The 22,256-nt window shown below is 36.4% G+C and overlaps 1 protein-coding gene across 2 annotated transcripts in view; it reads right to left on the bottom strand.

Moving 5' to 3' along the window:
- CalpC (calpain C) overlaps positions 1-22,256 on the bottom strand; it is a 61,234-nt gene that overhangs the window by 16,540 nt on the left and 22,438 nt on the right. For both annotated transcript variants that reach the window (XM_077446353.1, XM_077446354.1), the window contains exon 3: positions 1,703-1,772. In XM_077446353.1, the coding sequence (XP_077302479.1) occupies positions 1,703-1,772 (70 nt within the window). The remainder of the gene's footprint in view (positions 1-1,702; positions 1,773-22,256) is intronic.

Here is a 22,256-nt window from a genome sequence, read left to right as displayed (position 1 = left end):
GATGTAGCATGCTGTCGCATTCGTGCAATGTGTTGTAACATTTTAAAGATGTAAAATTATTTATTTATTTTTATTACGTTATTTTTTATCTAACTATATAATATTATTACAATATAATTCAATGCAAGGTCTTTAATAATATCACTGTAAGTTTTGCTGTCCATAACATGACGTTGAAAATTATAAATATCCATTAATATAAAATGTATACATATTCCATAAATAAATTAAGAATATCAACAATTTACGTATTTTATATTAAAATTTTATTAATGTAAATATTTACTAATATGAAACACAAACTCAAAACTGATAAAAAATAAAAGTCAAATCGACCGCAACACGCGCGAACAATGTTGTATTTATTGACCAAAATGCAATTCGAAACTGAAACGAAATGTAATTGGCAATTGCGAGTGGAGTGGGGGGTGAATGCGACAGCATGTACATTTTATGTAAGTCTCACGCTATGTACATCTTATCAACTATAGTAAAAATTCACAATTATACATACATATTCGAAGGTAGGCACAATCCAATATTAGAACTCAAGAAGCTGTTGTTGAAGTTAAATCAAAACATATAAAACATAACCAGTAAAGGTCGATTCAAACTGGCACAGCACAGACCGGCATCTGTGTATTCATACATTCTATAATATGTATATGGACACATTCATGTTCCGTAATGTGTATGTACGTGGCGTAGAGCAGTAGCCGACAAAATCTATTCATACCATACATCAGTACATGTCACCGTGACGTATTAATAGCGGTTTTCTTTGGCCACTGTGGGAATATTCACGTACGACAGAGGGCGAAAAAACACACAGCACGGAACGTGGCACATTTCTTCAAATATGATCACTGTCAAGCAAGGATACAGTTTTACCGAAAACACTCCAGGTGACAAACATGAATATGAGCAAGTATCTAAAAAAAAATAGCCACGTGACACGTGCATCGCTGTGTGTTTTCGCCCATTGTGGCACGCGTAATACCGAAAGTGCGCATGCGCATGACTCGAAGATACGACGCATGCAATACTGCGCCGTATCTTCGCACTCTGTAATGCAAATGTAAGCCGATTTTGCCTTGCAACTGGCCAAAACTTGCCTGAACGTGTGCTGGCAGTATAGTATGAATGGGAGCAGTCTTTTCCGTGCACTGCTGTGCCGGGCTACAGTTTTGCAGGTAGAGTCTTCAATTCGAATTTTCGAATAGCGAATATTTGAAGGCTCCACTTACAGTGCTTGATAGTATGAATATAATTAATATAAAGTGTGTCGACCGGTATTATAATAAGTATATGAGACAAAATGTGGACGCAGCTACATATGTAGATATATGTATAGCGTTCGATCAAATTTGATTTGATTATAATTCAGATTTGACGTTTAAAGACCTGACTCAAGTTTTCGCTTTTGCCCCACCCCATCAGTTTGAGTTGTACACAATGTACACAACATGTGAATCAGTTAGTCAGCGCCGCATAATAACAATACAGTTATCAAATAACTGTATTACACGTTTGGTCACATATCTTACTGTAAACCTAGAGAAATACCCGACGCTCGGTTCATCTTGTAAAATCACAATCTAGAAGGTGTCGTTACATACATACATACGTATACTGTGTAAAAATCGGTAAGTTGAATCGTCGATCATAAACATAAAATACATAATTCACTTTGTAATCTCACCCATTTTTCCTGTTGTGACGTCAAATTGCGGCGAAGAGTCGTAAACGAACACCGGATTCTCACATAACTCCTGAAAAAAAAAAAAAAACATTTCTTTAGTGTGGTCATCGATTAATAACGGCTGACGGTGAATGATCAAATGAACCGTGGACAATCTTCATATTGTTATGGGTACTCCCCACTTAAATGTATTATATTACTAGCTCCTATTACCCGACTTCGCTCGGTATTTGTAATATAAGCCGCTTAAACATGACTAATCTAATAGTAAACATTTTATTAAATTTTTTTGAACAGTTTTATCTATATATGTATGTATATAAAATTGAATGTCTGTCTGTGTGTCTCGTATAGGCTCCTAAACCACTGAACCGATTACGATGGAACTTTCAGGATTTGTTGTATGCATGTCCGAGAAGATTACTGTGAAAAAAAAACGCCCAAAAACGGAAAAAACGGAAATGAGTTTCATTGCAACGCAATAATTTCAAATGTTTTCGTGTCGCGGCCTGCGTTGTTAGGTAAAATATACAATTAATTGAATTATTTCAAATGTGTTCGCTGCCTGCGTTTTTCCAACAAATGAGAACAGGAACGAGAACGAGAACGGGAACGAGAATCGGCGCCTTTGCCACCGGGGACTTCGAATCCTTTGAATCGAAAAAAATCGAATTATTTGTTCGGTGACGTCACGGATTTACGACCCAACGAACGAAGGATACATACATATAAACAAAGTCTCTTTCCAAATTATATATTAGATATGTATAAATAGAGGGCTACGGTCAGTTAGCTTTAGCTTTGTTTAGCTGTTATCAGCTCATTACTAGTCCAGTGATGTGACCAGTTGCACTGTGCCACACGACCGGTAGTCCCTCTTCCACTTTAAAAGCCGTAAAAATGGAAAGAAATATATTTAATCATTGCCACTTACACATTTCTCCAAACCGTAATATGTATATGTATGTATAATGGATTCTATTCAATCGGCGACACAACCTATTTTTTGACACGCGTCTTTTTGACAGACGTAACACGTGTCTATGTGTGTATATCAGACCATTTTAGATTATCAGAATTGCTGTAGAATGAGCCGGGCTCAGACAATGCAAAATCGACTAGCTGTCTATGATGTAGCATGTGACTTAACCGAACATGCTGTCGCATCGATAACGGTGTATTCCATATTCGTTATCGATCACTGTCAAACAAGGATACAATTTTACTGAAAATATTCCAAAGGTTCGTTACTGTCAAGCAAGGATAAATACTATAGGTCGACATAGGTCGAAAGTATCGTTTTGAAAGGACTATGTATATGTATATATATAATATATGTATATGAGTGGCATACGGTGAAATTATCTCTTTTTTTGTCATACAGCATTGTTTAATGTGCGCGCGCAGAATACGGGAGGAAAAGCCTGTTCCTCTTGTTCCTGTTGTATCCTGCTCGCGCAAATTAAGTGAGTATGTACGACGGGGGGAGAGACCTATTTTTTTATCTTTCGATTTTCGATCTTTGTCTTGCGATATTTGCGTTTTCGGGCGTTTCACTTTCGGTCCCGTGAGGTAGACCCGTATCTAATATACAATTTGGAAAGAGACTTTGTATGTAACCTTCGTTCGTTGGGTCGTAAATCCGTGGCGTCATCGAATAAATAATTCGCTTTTTTCCGATTCAAAGGATTCGAAGTTCCCGGGGGCGTAGGCGCCGAGGGTGAAGCCCTAGGAGGCGTAGCCACTGTGGCGTAGGCGCTGGATTCTGGATTCTGGATATATATATATATATATATATATATATATATATATATATATATATATATATAAAATTGAATGTCTGTTTGTCTGACTGTCTGTCTGTCTAGTATAAACCACTCAACCGATTACGATGGAACTTTCAGGATTTGTTGTATGCATGTCCAAGAAGCTTACTGTAAAAAACTCCTAACTCAATTATTTGATTAGTATTATTATCTATATATATGAATATATAAAATTGAATGTCTATCTGTCTTTCTCGTATAGGCTCCTAAACCACTCAACCGATTACGATGGAACTTTCACAATTTGTTGTATGCATGTCCGGGAAGATTACAGTGGAAAAAAAAAAGGGAAAAAACCTCTTAATAATAATATTCGTAATTACGATTTTACCGACGCGAAAGTTTGAAGCGCCATTGTGTAGTCAAGGAAATGTCTTCGTTGGTAACCACGTTACCAGTTGGTTTATGACGACACGGCTTTCGCCGCCTGACGACGCGGCTATTCACCGGCTGCGTTTTTCCGACAAATTATCATTACCGTAATTTAAATTGATTATTAAGTATTAATTTGAAACTGAAACGTGAACGGGAACGGGAATTGCATGCGTTACAGTGGCGTTGAAACGCACGCCGGGTATAACTCAGCTAGTGTATAACTAATACTTAAAATATGTAATAGTCGAAATTGCTTCAAAGTGTAAAGGACCAAATGACCGCTACTGTATACAGTGTATGTATGTATTTTGCATGTGAACTGAAACATAGCCAGACAAAAATCCCACATTTGCAATTCTATGAAGTGTTGAAAGATTCAAGACGAGAGCGCTTGCGTGCATCTTAATCGTCGTTATTATTTACTAGCTGTATTACCCGGCTTCGCTCAGTGTTTATAATATAAACCGCTTAAACATGACTAAGCTAATTTAATTAAAAAAAAAAAAAAAATTTAAAAATTTAAAAAAAAAATTTTAAAAAAAATTTAAAAAAAATAATAAAAAAATAAAAAAAAAATAAAAAAAAAATAAAAAAAAAATTTTAAAAAATCAAAAAAAAAAATCAAATTTTTTTTTGCCTTCTAGGGCTTCGCCCTCGGCACCCCCCTGAGCCTTTGCCTACTAGGGCTTCACCCTCGGCACGCCCCATGAGCAATTGCCGTTTAGGGCTTCGCCCCCATGATCAGTTGCCTTTTAGGGCTTCGCCCCTCCGCGCCCCCATGATTCAAAGCCGTCTAGGGCTTCGCCCCCCTTAGTTAATGCCTTTTAGGGCTTCGCCCCCCGCGCCCCCAAGATTAATTGCCGTTTAGGGCTTCGCCCCCCGCGCCCCCAAGATTAATTGCCGTTTAGGGCTTCGCCCCCCTTAGCTAATGCCTTTTAGGGCTTCGCCCCTCCGCGCCCCCATGATTAACTGCCGTTTAGGGCTTCGCCCCCCTTAACTAATGCCTTTTGGGGCTTCGCCCCTCCGCACCCTCATGATTAAATGCCGTCTAGGGCTTCGCCCCCATGATCAGTTGCCGATAAGGGCTTCGCCCCTCCACGTCCCCATGGTTAAATGCCGTCTAGGGCTTCGCCCCCATGATCAGTTGCCTTTTAGGGCTTCGCCCCTCCGCGCCCCCATGATTAACTGCCGTTTAGGGCTTCGCCGCCCTTAACTAATGCCTTTTGGGGCTTCGCCCCTCCGCACCCTCATGATTAAATGCCGTCTAGGGCTTCGCCCCCATGATCAGTTGCCGATAAGGGCTTCGCCCCTCCACGTCCCCATGGTTAATTGCCGTCTAGGGCTTCGCCCCCATTATCAGTTGCCTTTTAGGGCTTCGCCCCTCCGCGCCCCCATTATTAAATGCCGTTTAGGGCTTCGCCCCCCTTAGTTAATGCCTTTTAGGGCTTCGCCCCTCCGCGCCCCCATTATTAAATGCCGTTTAGGGCTTCGCCCCCCTTAACTAATGCCTTTTGGGGCTTCACCCCTCCGCACCCTCATGATTAATAGCCGCCTAGGGCTTCGACCCCCTTAGTTAATGCCTATTAGGGCTTCGCCCCTCCGCGCCCCCATGATTAGTTGCCGTTTAGGGCTTCGCCTCATAAGGCTGCGCCCCATGAGGCTGCGCCCCCTTCGGGGCCCCATGCGGCTAAGCTCCATAAGGCGGCGCCCCATAAGGCGGCGCCCCATAAGGCGGCGCCCCATAAGGCAGCGCCCCATAAGGCGGCGCCCCATGAGGCTGCGCCCCCTTTGGGGCCCAATGAGGCTGCACCCCCTTCAGGTCCCCATGAGGCTGCGCCCCCTTTGGGGCCCCATGGGGCTGCGCCCCATGAGGCTGCGCCCCCTTCGGGGCCGCATGCGGCTAACCTCCATAAGGCGGCGCCCCATAAGACTGCGCCCCATAAGACAGCGCCCCATAAGGCTACGCCCCATGAGGCTGCGCCCCCCTGCGCCCCCTTGCGCCCCCTTCGGGGCCCCATGTGGCTAAGCTCCATAAGGCGGCGCCCCATAAGGCGGCGCCCCATAAGGCGGCGCCCCATAAGGCTGCGCCCCTAAGGCTGCGCCCCATAAGACAGCGCCCCATAAGGCTGCGCCCCATAAGGTTGCGCCCCATAAGGCTGCGGCCGATAAGGCTGTGCCCCATAAAGCTGCGCCCCCTTTTGAGCCCCATGGGGCTGCGCCCCATGAGGCTGCGCCCTCCGGGCCCCCTTCGGGGCCCCACGGGGCTGCGCCCCTTGTGGCGCCCCTGGCGGGGCCCCATGAAGCTACTCGCCTTGCGCCCCCGCGGGGGTGAATCCATTGAAACGAAAAAAACAAATCGGCGCCCATGGATCGAAAAAAAAAAAATCGAATCACGTGTTCGATGACGTCACCGATCTACGGACGACGACGACGAAGACCAAGGATATTTACATACATACAAAGTCTCTTTCCAAATTATAGATTAGATATTCCGATTTAGTAGGTATTGGTTGAATGAATCGGTAGTCCGACGACCTGATGGTGACCAAATAAGGACTCGTCCCCCTTCCAAGGTACACACCTTCGTAATGACATCACTCCTGGATTAACGATATCGACCGGGTGTTCAGTTCCTTGCACTCTCTTCCACCTACCGTTGCAGCATTCCCAAAGGGCATTCCCTGCTATAATCACGTTATACCACAACTTGATAATAAACTATTAGACAAAACCAGTGGACTATCATCTTTGCCGTCTCGGTTTCAATCTTCTGCGTATCAACGAAAAGCAATCGAGCCTTTTTTATTATGAAATTATGTCTATATTCGATCCCAGAGAAATTTTATAATAATAGAAGTGCCTTTACGAATAAATAAATTGTGTCAATATTACGCAGTATGTTTCCATAACTACGCTAAAACGCACACCACATAGACATTTTTTGTATTCAGATTTAAAGTGTATATATGTATACCCAAGGAAGTTCTCAATGATTTTTATTCTCAAAATAATCACGGAAAGATGAAAAAAATGACTATTTTCTGAAAATAAAGCTTCCCCCATACAAACACCCATTACAATCACGGTGCAATTTGTATAGGGACTTTCGAGCGAAATGGCGACTTTGAATTCTCGTTAATCAAACAAAACATACATATCATAATCTATTCAAATAGACTTGAATAGATAAAAAAAATGAAATATACCTATATATGAAAAAACCTACTTTTTCGGAATTTTTGTTGATTTGAACTCGGAATCAGTCACTGATCATGTTTTCATGGTTTTTGACCGTAATAGGCAAGTATCATAAATTTCATACCGGAAGTAGAACTTTTACCCCAGAGAATCGAGGCTTTTTTGTGTTTTTCTCCGAAACCTTTCGGCTTATTGAACTGAAATAAATATCAGTGAAGTTCCGTCAACCGGAAGTGGCAGTTTACACTTTTTTTCTACTATATTTTCGTCCCTATAAATATGTGGAAAAATTTCAATACATATAATCTTTAGATCAATATCATATAAATAAAAATAAATAACAAATTTGATAAACCAAAAGTGAGATTTTTTCCTCTTAGAAAAGCCAAAAATTATTTTATTCGCACTACCAATCCTATCTAAATTTTGTTTTCAAAATTTTTTTTTAGAGAGATGGTTTTAAAATATTTCTAGAATGTGTATGTATGTATGTACCTTGTATATATGTACATAGCAGAGATTTTTAAACTTTTTCGTTCTACCCACATCAATCAGATGCAAGCCCGCTTTCAGATAAAAGAATGAAGCTTTTAATTGTATAGTATCAAATTATAAACATAAAAAGGCAACCAGTAATATTAAAATAAAGTAAATATTATTCAGTAATACTTAATGCTTTGAAAGCACGTCATTTTGAATACAGTTGATGCTTATCTCGAATAATATCATCAAAAAGTGATGTTATATTTGATAAGGCAATGTCATGTTGGACATCTGATTTTTATATTTACAATTTTTTTATTTTATACATACAGGCGGCTGAAAGAAGCGAGTCGAAAAAAAATTATACATGACATCTATTTATGGTCAAATATAGCAAAGTGCATTTCAAACATCGTATACAATACGATCAACAAACATTTATACAACAATACGAATTTGTAAACAACGATCATCCACAGAGACATCTACATACATACATATGGAGAGAAACCCGGATTAATTGTGTAATTAATCAATTTATTAATTATTATTTCGTATTCTTCAGCTTCTGGAAATACAGTGATTTATCTATGTATGTGTGTGTGTGTCTTAAATAGGCTCCTAAACCACTCGACCGATTACGATGGAACTTTCAGGATTTGTTGTATGCATATTCGGGAAGATTCGATCCGTCATACTGTTGGTTAGATTTAGGGGTATTTGTGACTCAAAATCGATCGTTTCTTATCAGAGTTTGCCAATTTTATCTGATCATTGTTGAAACGATGCCTCAAAATTGGCAAAAACTCATCTTTCCTGTTGTCACAAATCTTCTGTATTTATTGTGTGTATTTGTAAAAATTATGTACAAAATCTAAATCCATAGATGTCTCAATGGATTAATTGTGTAATTAATCAATTTATTAATTGTTATTTCGTATTCTTCAGCTTCTGGAAATACAGTGATTTATCTATGTATGTGTGTGTGTGTCTTAAATAGGCTCCTAAACCACTCAACCGATTACGATGGAACTTTCAGGATTTGTTGTATGCATATTCGGGAAGATTACTATGAAAAAAAAAACGGGAAAAAACAGGGACGGAAACGGGAAAAACGGAAATGGGTGTCATTGCAATAATTTCAAATGTTTTCGAGTTGCGACCAACGTGTTTTCTGCCTGCGTTTTTCCAACAAATGGGAACGGGAACGGGATGGGGAACGGAAACGGGAATTGCATGCATTATTGTGGCGTTGCAACGCATGCCGGGTTCAGCTAGTGTAATAATAAAATGCTGCATTGTTTGTGATTAATTGTCCAGGAAGGCGCATTGGGGTCTTCCTGTCAAGCCTTCCTGGTATATATCTATGTAAAAATAAAAATAAATAAAATAACCTTTAAAGGACTCGGGTTCATAGACCGCTGCTTAAGATCGTTCGTCTTAAAATGTGACACAATCATTTTGTATTTGATCAAAAGCAGATTTTCTAGATCTACAAGTTCTACAGTTGGATATGAAATAAACTTTGAATCGTAATATGCGAATGCATGTACGAGACGTAGTTGAAAACTAATTTAATTATCGTAAAAGTAGTCACGCTGCGGTCTCGAGTTCCCAATTTGTCGTCACAATGGAGTTTTGACAAACGAGCAAGTTCACCAGCGCGTGCTTGTTCCGTTGTATATACCCATTATATTATTATATATTATATTCTCGTGTACTATACTCATTTACGAGTGTATCAAAACGACCGTATTATGCACTTGCATTCTACATATTATGTATAATACAATATTTATTAAAAAAAAATCTGATTTTCTCAGCATGTTTTTGTGATGTGTGCATCGGAACCGATATGTACATATTTCGACGGGTTTAAATTTAACTGTAATATATGTACATAAGTATGTTTGTAGTTGGGTGTAAATATTTAAACAGGATATGCAAATCGAACGCAACAGTGCATGCTTTTCAATGAAAATAAATCTATGAGCGTATTCATACAAGGCAGTGTTTCTCAGACTGTAGAACTGTCCCTGTTTTTTTATTAAATCGTTTATCGACGTTATCAAATTGTATTTGCATTATAACTGGAGAAACTTGTTTGTATTTAGATTCGAATTTAATAAACATTCACTTCGACAGTTACTAAATGAGTTGAAATTGTAATGAAAGCATGGCTTTCTTGAATTTGTTGAATATGTACATACGTTGTTATGTACATATGTATGTTTCATTGTGAGATAAAAATAAAATGTTGTTACGCTAAAGCTATCCCATAACGTCACGCTCCATATAAATTTCATTAAATAAGTGCTAACTATCTAATAAAACATTTTTCGTATACAATTTTAACTCTATGTACAGGAAATGAAACGATGTAAGCTAGTGGCTTAGCCTTTGAAAGACCCCAGTATTTTTTAATCAAAATGCAGCTTTAAACGGGGTCAATATATGTCTTATTAATCATTTTATACATCAACATAATAAAGTTTTAGTCCTACAGCATGTTTTTGACTATTTTTGTATTAAAAAATAACGACAATCATCAACATGCAAACGCACATAGGTAAGGCCAACAGGCGACTGCATGACTCAATAGCCACGCGCCAAAAGCGACGAAAACAATAGCTTATGAAAATATAGCTGTCTCTTTCTCTCGCATTGATTCATCGATCAACAAGAATATGCAAGCGAGCAGTCAAAAACATGACTTTTCTCTACCGCCTTTAAATCATACTTTGGAACGTAGAAATGTATAAATGTATTTTTTTACGATGTACCCTTTTTCTAAATCATACAAAATGTATTAAAATAAATTTCTTGTAGTTCATTCTAGGAGTACAAGAAATATAGGGTGTATAGCTTTGAAAACCACATAGTTATTACGAAAAACATAAAAATTGGGGCACTTGCATACCCCTTGCATGTTAAAAAGATTCGAGGACATTTCACCGCGGGAAAAATTCGCATACTATAATTTAAAAAAAATGTAATTATAGTATACGGCAATAAAAATTATAATTTATTGTTTTGTTGATTCAAAAAATTACTACAAATATTTGAATAACGGTTTCAATACACATTTCAAAAAGAACTTCAAAGAGAACTTAAAAGACTTATGTAAGAGAACCGATCGTGCTGTCGCATTCGCGCAATGTATTGTAACATTGTAAGGACATAAAATAATTTCTTTATTTTTTTAATATATTTCTTATTAGCTATATAATATTATTACAATATAATTCAGTGCAAGGTCTTTAATAATATTACTGTAAGTTTTGCTGTCCATAACAAGACGTTTACAATTACTTTTATCGTGTAAAAAATATAAATTTCCATTAATATATATGTAATATACTATGTCAATATAATATAATATTTTTGTCTATCTGGGGTCACTCATATCTAACAACGGCGGCAGCGAATTGGAAATACGGCGCCGGATTACATTAGCAAAATCGGCAATGTCACAACTAACGAAGATTTGGAAGAATAGAGCCATTACAACTGCTGTCAAAATCCGTCTCGTGAAGAGTCTCGTTTTTTCTGTCTGCCTTTATGGTGTCGAGACGTGGACCATGAAGGCGGCGGATAGACGGAAAATCGATGCCTTCGAGATGTGGTCCTGGAGACGGCTACTGCGCGTGCCTTGGACCGACAAACGCACGAATATGTCTATTCTTGAAGAATTGAAAATCAAGGATAGATTGTCAACAATATGCCTGAAACGTATATTGCAGTTCTTCGGCCACACTGCACGAAGAGGTGAGGAGAGCCTGGAGCGGTTGGTTGTGGTTGGTAGCGTCGAAGGCAGAAGAGCCAGAGGCAGATCCCCCGCACGCTGGACTGACCAAGTATCTGCAGCGACGGGCGCTTCCACGGTAGCAAGTCTTCGCCTGGCCGAATTTAGAACTGAATGGAGGCAGCTGGTTGACCGCACATCATAGTCACGATCCTCAGTGATGAGGGAACCGACAGCAATATAATATACTATGAATTTTCATCTTGTGTATTATAGGTAAAAACTACCTACCTACCTACCTACATATGTACATATAAACAATATAAAACAGCAATAGAAAGTTAAATTAAATTAATTTTCAATAGATGGCGCTGAATGTGCGTGTATTTTCGTATTCAACCCCCATCGCGGGTCGAGTGGAGATTGAATACGATAGCATGTACACGTGTACTATTATATTAGTCAAGTCTCATGCTATGTAGATCGGTTCTTCTATACTATTGTGATATTGGAATATATTCCATCTAACAAGGTTATAGTTGAAGTGTATTTTCAGTCGTAATCTATTGTGACTAGTTTGAATATATTCCGTATAACACACAAAAGTCGATTCATATGGCGTATTATGTACATTCCAACTGTTCTAAATATATTACAACTTAAAATACAGTCGAACAATAAGTTTGTACCGGGTTAAATGGAGAGGTTAGATTATCGTTGAAACGTCACTTGACTAGCAAATTGAGTTTGAAAGTCATATTTTTATTTTTAACACATTATTATTGTAATATACGGTACTCGTTTCCTTTTTTCGCAATACCCAGCAAATATTATCGTTTTATTGAATTCTAAAGCGTTCGTAATAACGTCAGAGCTGTCAAAACTCAACTGTTATATTACAGTTGGCGCACATTGTTGAAATTGCATTTGCTCTCGTTGAAAACTCATTGAAAATGCATTTGCTTGAAATTTGCATTCGTTGAAAAACATTGAAAACTCATTAACGAGACATCTAAATACATAATTATTACATACATACACATGTGAATCGAAACAATACCTGACATCTATGTTCAGATATTACAAACATCGTATAAATACGATTTTTCATGTAACAATACATGAACATTTTTACATTCGATAACCACAACCACAGAGACATCTATGGTGAGAAATCTGGCAAACTCAAGGTTTGCAACAGAAAATTGGGAAGAAAAAGCTAATTTTACAGGAACTGTTTCAATGAAAATCAGAAAAATTGGCAAATTATGATCGATAAAACGACCGACCTCGACAAAGCAAGGTCTGACCAACAACGAGACTCTTAGTGGGAATCGAAGCCGTGACATCAAGCACGAAATAATTCAATACTCACCACTAGATCATGCTGCTGGTTAATATATACATAATATACTATTATATTTCATCCAATCGGCCGAATGTATTGTCTTTGACAGACAATTTGCTCGTCGCTGAGAATATTCCGCGACAGACGAATTGCCAGAAACGAGTATTTCATAGCCAGAGATTCGTCAAGAATCTCTTAGTTGATGGACCGCATTACAAATTGTGCTGTATCTATACATATATTGTTGCCCGGAATCAAGAAGTCGGGGATTGTTGTGTCTGTATGTAGGAAAAACCAAACGAGTTTCTCCTTGATTTTGAGCGGTTGATTCATTTGGTATTTATTCATGAAGTTCTGCCGAATAAATCGTCCAATATGTTGGACAAGTCTAAGTTTACGTATGTTTATAAAAGAGCTCGATACGCGGTTATGTTAGAAACCCATATGAGTAAAATTATACATACGTATGTATGTACATATATATGTATACACATACGTATATATATATGTATGTACATGTATGTGTAATATTATTAAATCAGACTCAAACTTCTGATTTTGTTATTTAATTATACACATACATATGTACATATTATGAATACGGGCCAAAGTTACATATGAATAGTAATGTTTTTAACTAACCGTGGATCTTATTATAATCAATCAGATTTTCCAGGAAACAGGGCGTTTTGGGTCTATTTTCCGGAAAACAGGGCAAACTACAAAGCTAGAGATCATGAAAAAAGGTTCATCATAAAAATGAACCAAGCACGACGAACAATGAACAATGAACGGCGCAAAGTTGGTTCGCTCTTTAAGTATAAGTAGTCACCGGAGCCTGAGGGGGCCGTGTATTGTTCAAAGGTGGTAAATGCATTGTTAAAGGTTTGCCGAACAATGGATAGCACTGTGACTATCCTGCCTCTAATTATAAGAAAATACCATAAAGGACGCAGACACACAGAGTGGTACGCGGCAAGTGTTTTTGTTTTTTCTTTATATAGTTTTGCACATGTAAAAAAACGCTTTTTTTAATAATATTATTTTAATATATAAAGACTGGTGTTGTGCCTGATGAAATATCATGGTAATAGCATAATAAGCTATTAATTAAAAAAAAAAATAAAGAAATGTGTCTGTCCTGTGTTTGATCCGCGCGCGCTCGTATTTTTTTCAAATAAATTTAATTTAATATTAATATTTAATTGTTTAAAATGAAAAAATGGTAAAAACTAGCTACATATAAACAATATAAAACGCCAATAGAATAATTAATAAAAAAAAATTTTCAATAGATGGCGCTAAATGCTCAGATACTTGCCTATAAGAAACATTGGTAGCAAATGGTATATATAGAAGATTTTTCTTTTGTTATTATATTTGTATTACATTCGTACATTTTGTTGGGAATGTTTTAGCCGTGACGTACATATGTACATATGTCGAATGGAAACGATTATTATTGTACGGCGAGCGTTATCTCACAGACACATACACACACACAGAATATCAAATTGGTGCTTTTTTACAAGGCTCTTCTATGTTTCACTTAAGCTAAATTTCGCAAACGATTAAGCTAAACTTCCTACAGTTTTCCAATCGTTTTGAAACTTTTCCATTTTGCGCGGTTTGGTCTACGATGGAAATGTAAATCGAAACTAATGGTGAAAAATAATCGTAATAGATTTTTTTCGATTCAAAGGATTCGAAGTCCCCGGGGGCAAAGGCCCCGAGGGCTCCACCCCCTAGGGGGAGCAGACGTCGAGAGCGGAGCCCTAGGGGGTGCAGACGCTAGAGTGAAGCCCTATGGGGCAGAGCCTCCAGGGGCGCAGGCGCCGGGGCGTAGCCACGGGGGCGCAGGCGCCGTATTCCGGTATACATATCATTTTTTATAAGAGACTTACTGTAATATAATATGTTTGTTTGTTCGTGACAGTCAATTCATAAAAAAAAACAAATTAGTGTTCAAATAAATTTATATAAAATAAAACAATTCAATTAAATTTAATAAAATGTTTACTATTAGATTAGTCAAGTTTAAGCGGTTAATATTACAAATACCGAGCTAAGCCAGTTAATACAGCTAGTAGGTTATATAATGAATGTTAAAATGTTTATATTATAATGGTGATTCGATATACTCGGTATGGCCAAATACCCCAAGCTCAACTGTCATTGTGACATTTGAGCTTTGACTTTGAATCGGTCGAAATTTCTGTTTTGTTTTCAACTCGTTGACATGGGATGTTTTTCGTTAAAATATACACATTATTTAAATATCATCAGCTAGGAGGGTTCCAGGGGTAGTTGCAGATTGAAAGTCACTTTAATACGAAATCATCTGGTTCTATTTATAAATCATTCATTATAGATAAGAGTGCCTTCGTCGAATCGCGTCGTGCCGCAACAATATGCGCAGATGTTTGCAACTGGCGATATCACATTTTTGAGCAATTTCACACAAAAAAGGTCGACAACCGCTGGTCTAGAGCAAGGATAGACAGTGTTCGACTGAAATGGGTCGTCGAGTTTCGCGAGTCAATATATAATAATATAATTGGCGTAACGGTCGGCCGCTTCCGCCGAGAGCGTCTACCTGTGATTTTTGTTTTTTTTTTTTTTTTAATCACTCGGAGACGAACACCCGAGCGATTTTAGATGTTTCAATGTGTGTCGATGGATTCGCATTTTCCAAATCTCGGATCGATTTTTCTGATGAGATCACCTTTGAGTGTTTACAACGCGACTTATTTCCGTCAACTTTCACTGCCGCACGACACGCTCCATCCGCTTGTGCGAAGGCCACAGACAGCCTCAACGAATGGACAAAACAAAATGCGTCAACAAAAAATCGTCTTCTCAATTTTTGAGTGTTTTTCGATATGATTATTAGAGGTGGGACCGGAAACGTGCCTTTTCCAGGAGTTTTGGGTCTATTTTTGGGCAAACTACAAAGCTAGAGTGCAAAAAAAAAGGATCATCATAAAAATGAACAATGCACGGCGAACAATGCAACGATTATTAAGCATGTCAATAAGTTCCCGAAAACATACACACACTTAGGCATAAAAAGCAACAGCAAGATAACTTGAAAATTCTTGTCAATGATGCAGTTTCCGAATCGGTCCCATCACAGGAAAACCGGATTAGAGTAGTTTAAATGAAAAACAACTAAATTTAATAGAGACTAGCCAAACTTTACTAAGTTTGACCCACTGAATTCGAATAATGATTTTTGTTGGTTCGTGATCGTTAACGTGATAAATATGTTTTTGACTTTTAAAATTTGCTAGATAATTAATTATAAGTATTTTAAAACGATAAAAAATCACAATCAATCGAAAAAACATCCGACTATTGATTTCAATACTCACTTTGAGCACAGCGATACTAGATTTTGAGTTAAAGACAGCAAAAGTAAAAAAACTGTAAAAATCGCGCATTTTTTAATCGTAAACGATCACGAACCCACAAAAATCATTATCATATTCAAATTCAGTGGGTCAAATTTAGTAAAGATTGGTTAGTCTCCGCTCTGGTAACTCAAAAACGTGATTTTTTGTTGCTCAGTGTTATTTTCTACGTTGCTACTGAAGCCAGAAATATATAAAAATAAAAATTGAAACACATTTTTAGCAGTTCTAAAAAACAACCGTAAGCGATAGCAAAAATGATAACTTCACAATTCGACTACATAAATTGAGTTATTAATGCGGTTTTGTTATTGTTTTCAGTGGTAACATTTCAAAATAAAGTACATACATACATTTTAAAGCAAATTTAAAAATTCCATTGCTTATATTATAGTAGCTCATATTCTAAAAAAGTCTGTTCTACGTTTTATATCGAGCCAATTTGAAACGGAGGACAAAGAAGAATCGCTTTTAAAAATGATAAGACGACATTATTTTTAATCCGAAAGGAAAACATGTTCTCCTTTACGTGTCAAGCCTAATTACACATCCGATTGGAAAACTTTTTGTAGCGAATTTCTCTTCACCGTCGAACGAACGATCGGCTTTATTTTTACAAGCTTTTTTTTATATGCCCTGTGTTTTGCTAAATGAGCATTAAACCTGTACAATAAGTAGAGACATCTTTGACACTGCAACATCATTAATCAAAGACCGGGTCTTATTTCCAGGAACGAACTACTATGTATATTCACCGGTATAATATAATAAATTCATTCATCATTATTCAAAATATATCAAACTCAAATAAGAAATGTTCTTAAAAAAGAAACAAACATACATTCATATAAACTCTAAATTGACCCCCCCCCCCCTTCATATGTGTTACAATTACAAACCATGTACAAGCACGTTACATATATCATAAAATTGTATCACATTACAGTGTATATACTATGTAATTTAAACATTTACCGACACTAAGCATTTGTCATCCTTGAGTGCATACCAGTGCATATGTTCGTTACAGACATTAATAACAAACTAACCAGTAGATTCTATGACAGAATCACTAATAACCATACTAACACACTTGTGAAGTGAGTCTTATTAAATTATTTGAATCGAAATTTATTTGAATCGAAAAAAAATTCGAATCGTCGTCATATGTAGAAACTTTCCCAACCAAAAATACTTACATACAAAGTCTCTTTCGATATTACATATCAGATTATGCATTGTCCTATTTAGTCATATTTTAGTTTTTATTCTTTTTTTTTTCATTTGTTTGTATATATGTACTAGATGGGTGACCGTAAAAAAGTCGACAGTGAAAAAGTCGAAATGTTCGTTTACCATGCATACATATGAAAAACGGTTAGTATATGTATATATATATATCAGTGGCGTGCGGTAAAACTCTCTCTCCCCCCGTCATACATCCTCACTTAATTTACGCGAGCAGGATACAACAGGAACAAGAGGAACAGGCTTTTTCCTCCCGTATCCTGCGCGCGCACATTAAACAAGGCTGTATGACAAAAAGAGAGATAATTTCAACGCATGCCACTCATATATATTATATATACATAGTACCCTTTTTATTTGATCTTTCGATTTTCGATCATTGCCTTCCGATATTTGCTTTTTGGACTCTTTTCACTTTCGGTGCCGTGAGTTAGACTAGATATGTATATTATGTATTTTGTAAAAATCTATATTTAGGCTCAGATGTTATTTTGTTTATTTTTTTACTTTATTTTTATGAATTTCTACATCTGAAGCCTGTTGATTTTTCAATAAATAAATAAATAGTTCTCCAATTATGTACATACATATGTATGATGAAATATGAAAGTTACAACACTATTTGAAATGCATACATACATATATATGTAATATTGGGAATGCGAATACGAACAGATCTCGCTAGCAGTGTGCACCAGTTGGCTGGCTTTGCTGGATATTACATTATAATGCGTACAAAATATAACAGTAAACGGCAACAGAACAGAACACTTTGCTGCCAAGGCGGCATCATGGTAGCACATTCTGCAGATTGTTGCCGTTCATCTGTTCTGATCTAACGGCACCGGTTTGTTGGTGAGAGCTGGTTGGCCAGCCCTGTCGCCGCCAGCCCTACAACGGAACATCACAAAATTTCCTACCAAAGAAGGTCATCATCGTACATACATATATGTATGTATGTCCGCTAGCATCGAAATCGATCAAATCGCTCCTAAGCCTAAATAAAATTGAAACTAGTGTCGTGCCCGATGATTCCAACGACTTTGGAAAGGAATTGATACACGAATTAAAAATTTGCCTATATCGTATCTATCTGTTGGACATCAGATGATAATTATTACCATTCGGACCACCCACGCCTATTATAAGAGTTTCGATAGTCGGCCCTGTCTTCGCCTGTTAATAAATGCCGCCTAACATATACATACATACATATGTATGATAGTAAACGAGCCCATAGAAGAAGATTTTAGTTGGACAATTTATTGTGATGGTTTGTCGTGGCGAGAAACTAACTAGTAGGTAGTGGGTATAGTCGATAGCATGAGACTTACATAATATGTACATGCTATCGCATTCACCCCCCACTAGATCATAATATGTGCTTAAAACCTATGGGTCTACATCACGGCATCGAAAGATCGAAAAAGCAAAAATCGGAAAGCAAACATCGAAAATCGAAAGATCTTAAGAGGGCTGTACGCCCGAAACCTTAATTTTGTTACCGTTCCTTTCTTCGATATATATATTGAGTGTATGTATATATTGAGTGAATGCGACAATATATATCAATATATATATTGAGTTGAGTTGCGACAGCTGCGCTTCGACCAGATAAAACGTATTTAAAATTGACAAAATCGAGGTTTCATATTCTTCTATTTTCTCCTCCAAAACTGGACCAATTGTAAAAAAAAATCATCATCGGTATGAGAAAGATACTTTCTGTGCATCTATCGGCGTATTTTTTTTTAAATCGACCGTTAAATAAGCCCGCTGGACTCGTTTCGTGGGTGTAAAAAAGAGGCGATTTTATAGATGTTTGGCGGCTCCTAGCTCCTATAAAAAATAATCAATCAAAAAAATAAAACGATAGATGCACCCCAATGGTGGATATCCATAGCATATTAAAAAATAATTTCTCTAGTGCCATAATTGAGGAAGGGAGAAGTATAGTACGTTTGTATGGACAAGGCGCTGCTGTCCAGCCCTCTTAAGTCGATAGATAGAAGTCGAAAGAATTTAAGATTGAATATGCTAGTTAGGGTTCAGGTAGTGACCTAAGTTGAAAAGAAAAGAAAAGGGTTCGAAGGGGGATGCAAAATCGGTCAATTAGCAGTTTTTCGCCTTTGACGGTGTCAAGACGTTTCGGGGGAAAAAATCATGTTTTATTTCACATAAGACAAAGTGTTTATTTAAATTTTATTTCACATATATAAATATAAATATATATATATATATATATATATATATATATATATATATATATATATATATATATATATATAAAATAACTTTAATTTAATTCGTGTATCAATTTTTACAATACTTATTGTATATACATACATATCTCTCGTCAGATCTGTCGTAGCCAGATACCTGTCTGACGACAATTATAAAACATCGAATCGCTGCAAATGAGTTCTCCGCGCAGTCACAAACACGAACAGAATAAAGACTTGAAGATTTCCTTCATAAAAAAATGACAAAACACCGGGAAAAAGTTGCAAAACTGTATATACATATTATACATACATATATACATATCATGGTACGTTTCGAGTGGTCGCTCTCGGATAATAAACTACAGAACAAACTAACGGCCTTGCCGAAAGAAAAAAGAACCCGCTAGATAATTAAAACGAATTTTAGGTCGATAGAGTGATATGGATTTCGTTGTTGGTTTTTTTTTTCTTTCAGTAAAGAATCTAAATTAATTTATTATACGATCGTTCGAGATTCGTGTGGTGTATATTTCTATCATAAAACAACGACTTTATCCGATGATATATATATATATTGTAATATACCTATAAAATATAATGTACAACCGTGTGCCAGGAACCGACTGCTATTATTTGTGCGTTGCATCGAAATGTCTCCACAAAATTATGTACATATACATACATGTACAAATATATATATATATATATATATATATATATATATATATATATATATATATATATATATATATATATATATATATATATATATATATATATATATATATATATATATATATATATATATATATAAATGAGACGCAACGAAGGGGAAAATGTCGTTTTCAAACAACATCGGATAAAAGTAATATAATATATTATGTCAATAAGAGTGTGCGCTAATGCGATATGAGAGGTAGCGAAACGGAAAATTTTCATCGCGAAACTTATTCCAGAACTCTCTCAGACGATCCAATCAAAAGTATATTCTACGCGCTAGCTAGGAAAATAAACATTGTACATATGGACACTTTTATTTTATTTTATTTTTCACATAGTAATAAGCTCTGTACTCCACCTAGGCAAAAATAACCCAAATCTTTACTACAAAATAAACAACCATTTCATCAATTGCGTCCATAACGCCTCGAATACTAACCTTTACAAGCTCCAAGTAATACAAAATCCCTAAAAATAATTTATAATACACCCATTTATACTAACTTGAAAAACTGCATGCCATATATAATATTCCGTTTGTTACAGACATTACTAACAAACTAACCGGTAGATTATATGTATGTCAGAATCACTAATAACCATACTAACACACTTGTGAAGAGTCCCGGTGATCACAACAAAATGTCTATACCCTTCGGGTATATACACAGATTACCTAAACACAATCTGCTTTAGGTGATCGAATTTAGAGAGTCTTTCATTAATGTTATGTATGAGATGTATTATGAGCAATTATAAGAATTGTAAATAGGTTTTTGAGCTCTTTTTCCTATTATGCTGTACATTAACATTAGAACAATATAATACTATGATTACTAACCAAATTAAATGATCAGTAGATCAATAGCTATTAAAATAGATATAAGATGTATTGTGAACATAATTTCGTAAAAATAAAAAGCATTTAAAAATCAAAAAATCAATTGCGTCCAACATCAATTAGGCCTAGGTTTGTTCACCACTTGTGACCTAAAATGATCCTCTTATATTAACCAAATTTTGAACAAATGTTACTCATTTTTATATGTAATATGCATTAAATTTTCTGAACTTAACTATATCATCAAAAATATAACAAAAAATTTAACAGACCTAAACTAGAATACGCTTTTAGCATATGGAATCCTCATTTTAAAAAATATATTACATGTATCGAAAGGGTCTCAAAGGAGAATGACAAGGATTACTTTCTTATAACGAAAGATTGAAAAGAATGAATCTCACTACACTGGAGACGAGACGACTTAATCGAACTCTTTAAAATACTAAATAATCATATTCAACGAAATATATATTCAATCATAATAATCATATTCAATATATATATTCAACGAAAATATTCAAATATTCACGCTAAGACTCCGAAAAGAAAAATTTAATAAATTGATCAGAGATTTTTTCTTTTCAAACAGAGTGGTTTCAGTTTGGAATAGTCTTCCCAATTATATTGTAATTTCTGACAATTTCAATATTTTTAAGAATAAGCGATTTCGCCCTTAAGAACCTGAGGATTGTGTACTAACCCATTTAATAGCTCAAAGGTATTTTTAACCAAATCAATTCCGCTAAGGTGACGATATTCACATTTTACAATCACATATCGTAAGAACAAAATTCGACGACGAAATAAATTGCTTGATTTTGAGACATTCAATGAAGCTTTGCAAACAAACACAAGCTTCGTTGAGTTCTTGAGTAATGAGTTGATGAATAAATGCCAAAAAAATATTCATGTTCAATATTCGAGGACTTTCAAAACAAGGACGAGGGAGAAGCGAATCGGTTTTGCCTTGGGGAATAAAGATTTATCTCAAATCCACACTCAAGAACTTTCATAAGCATCAAATATTTAGCTCAATACAGTCTAAAGGTGGGCATTTACAAATATATTCTCAAACGAAGGCTTTCGTACAGGGCTGTAGAGTCGGAGTCGAAGTTGGAGTCGTAAAAAA

Source organism: Arctopsyche grandis, chromosome 2, assembly GCF_051622035.1.
Source record: "Arctopsyche grandis isolate Sample6627 chromosome 2, ASM5162203v2, whole genome shotgun sequence".
In the NCBI taxonomy this organism is placed as follows: Eukaryota; Metazoa; Arthropoda; class Insecta; order Trichoptera; family Hydropsychidae; genus Arctopsyche; species Arctopsyche grandis.
This window is presented reverse-complemented; position numbering and strand designations above follow the sequence as displayed.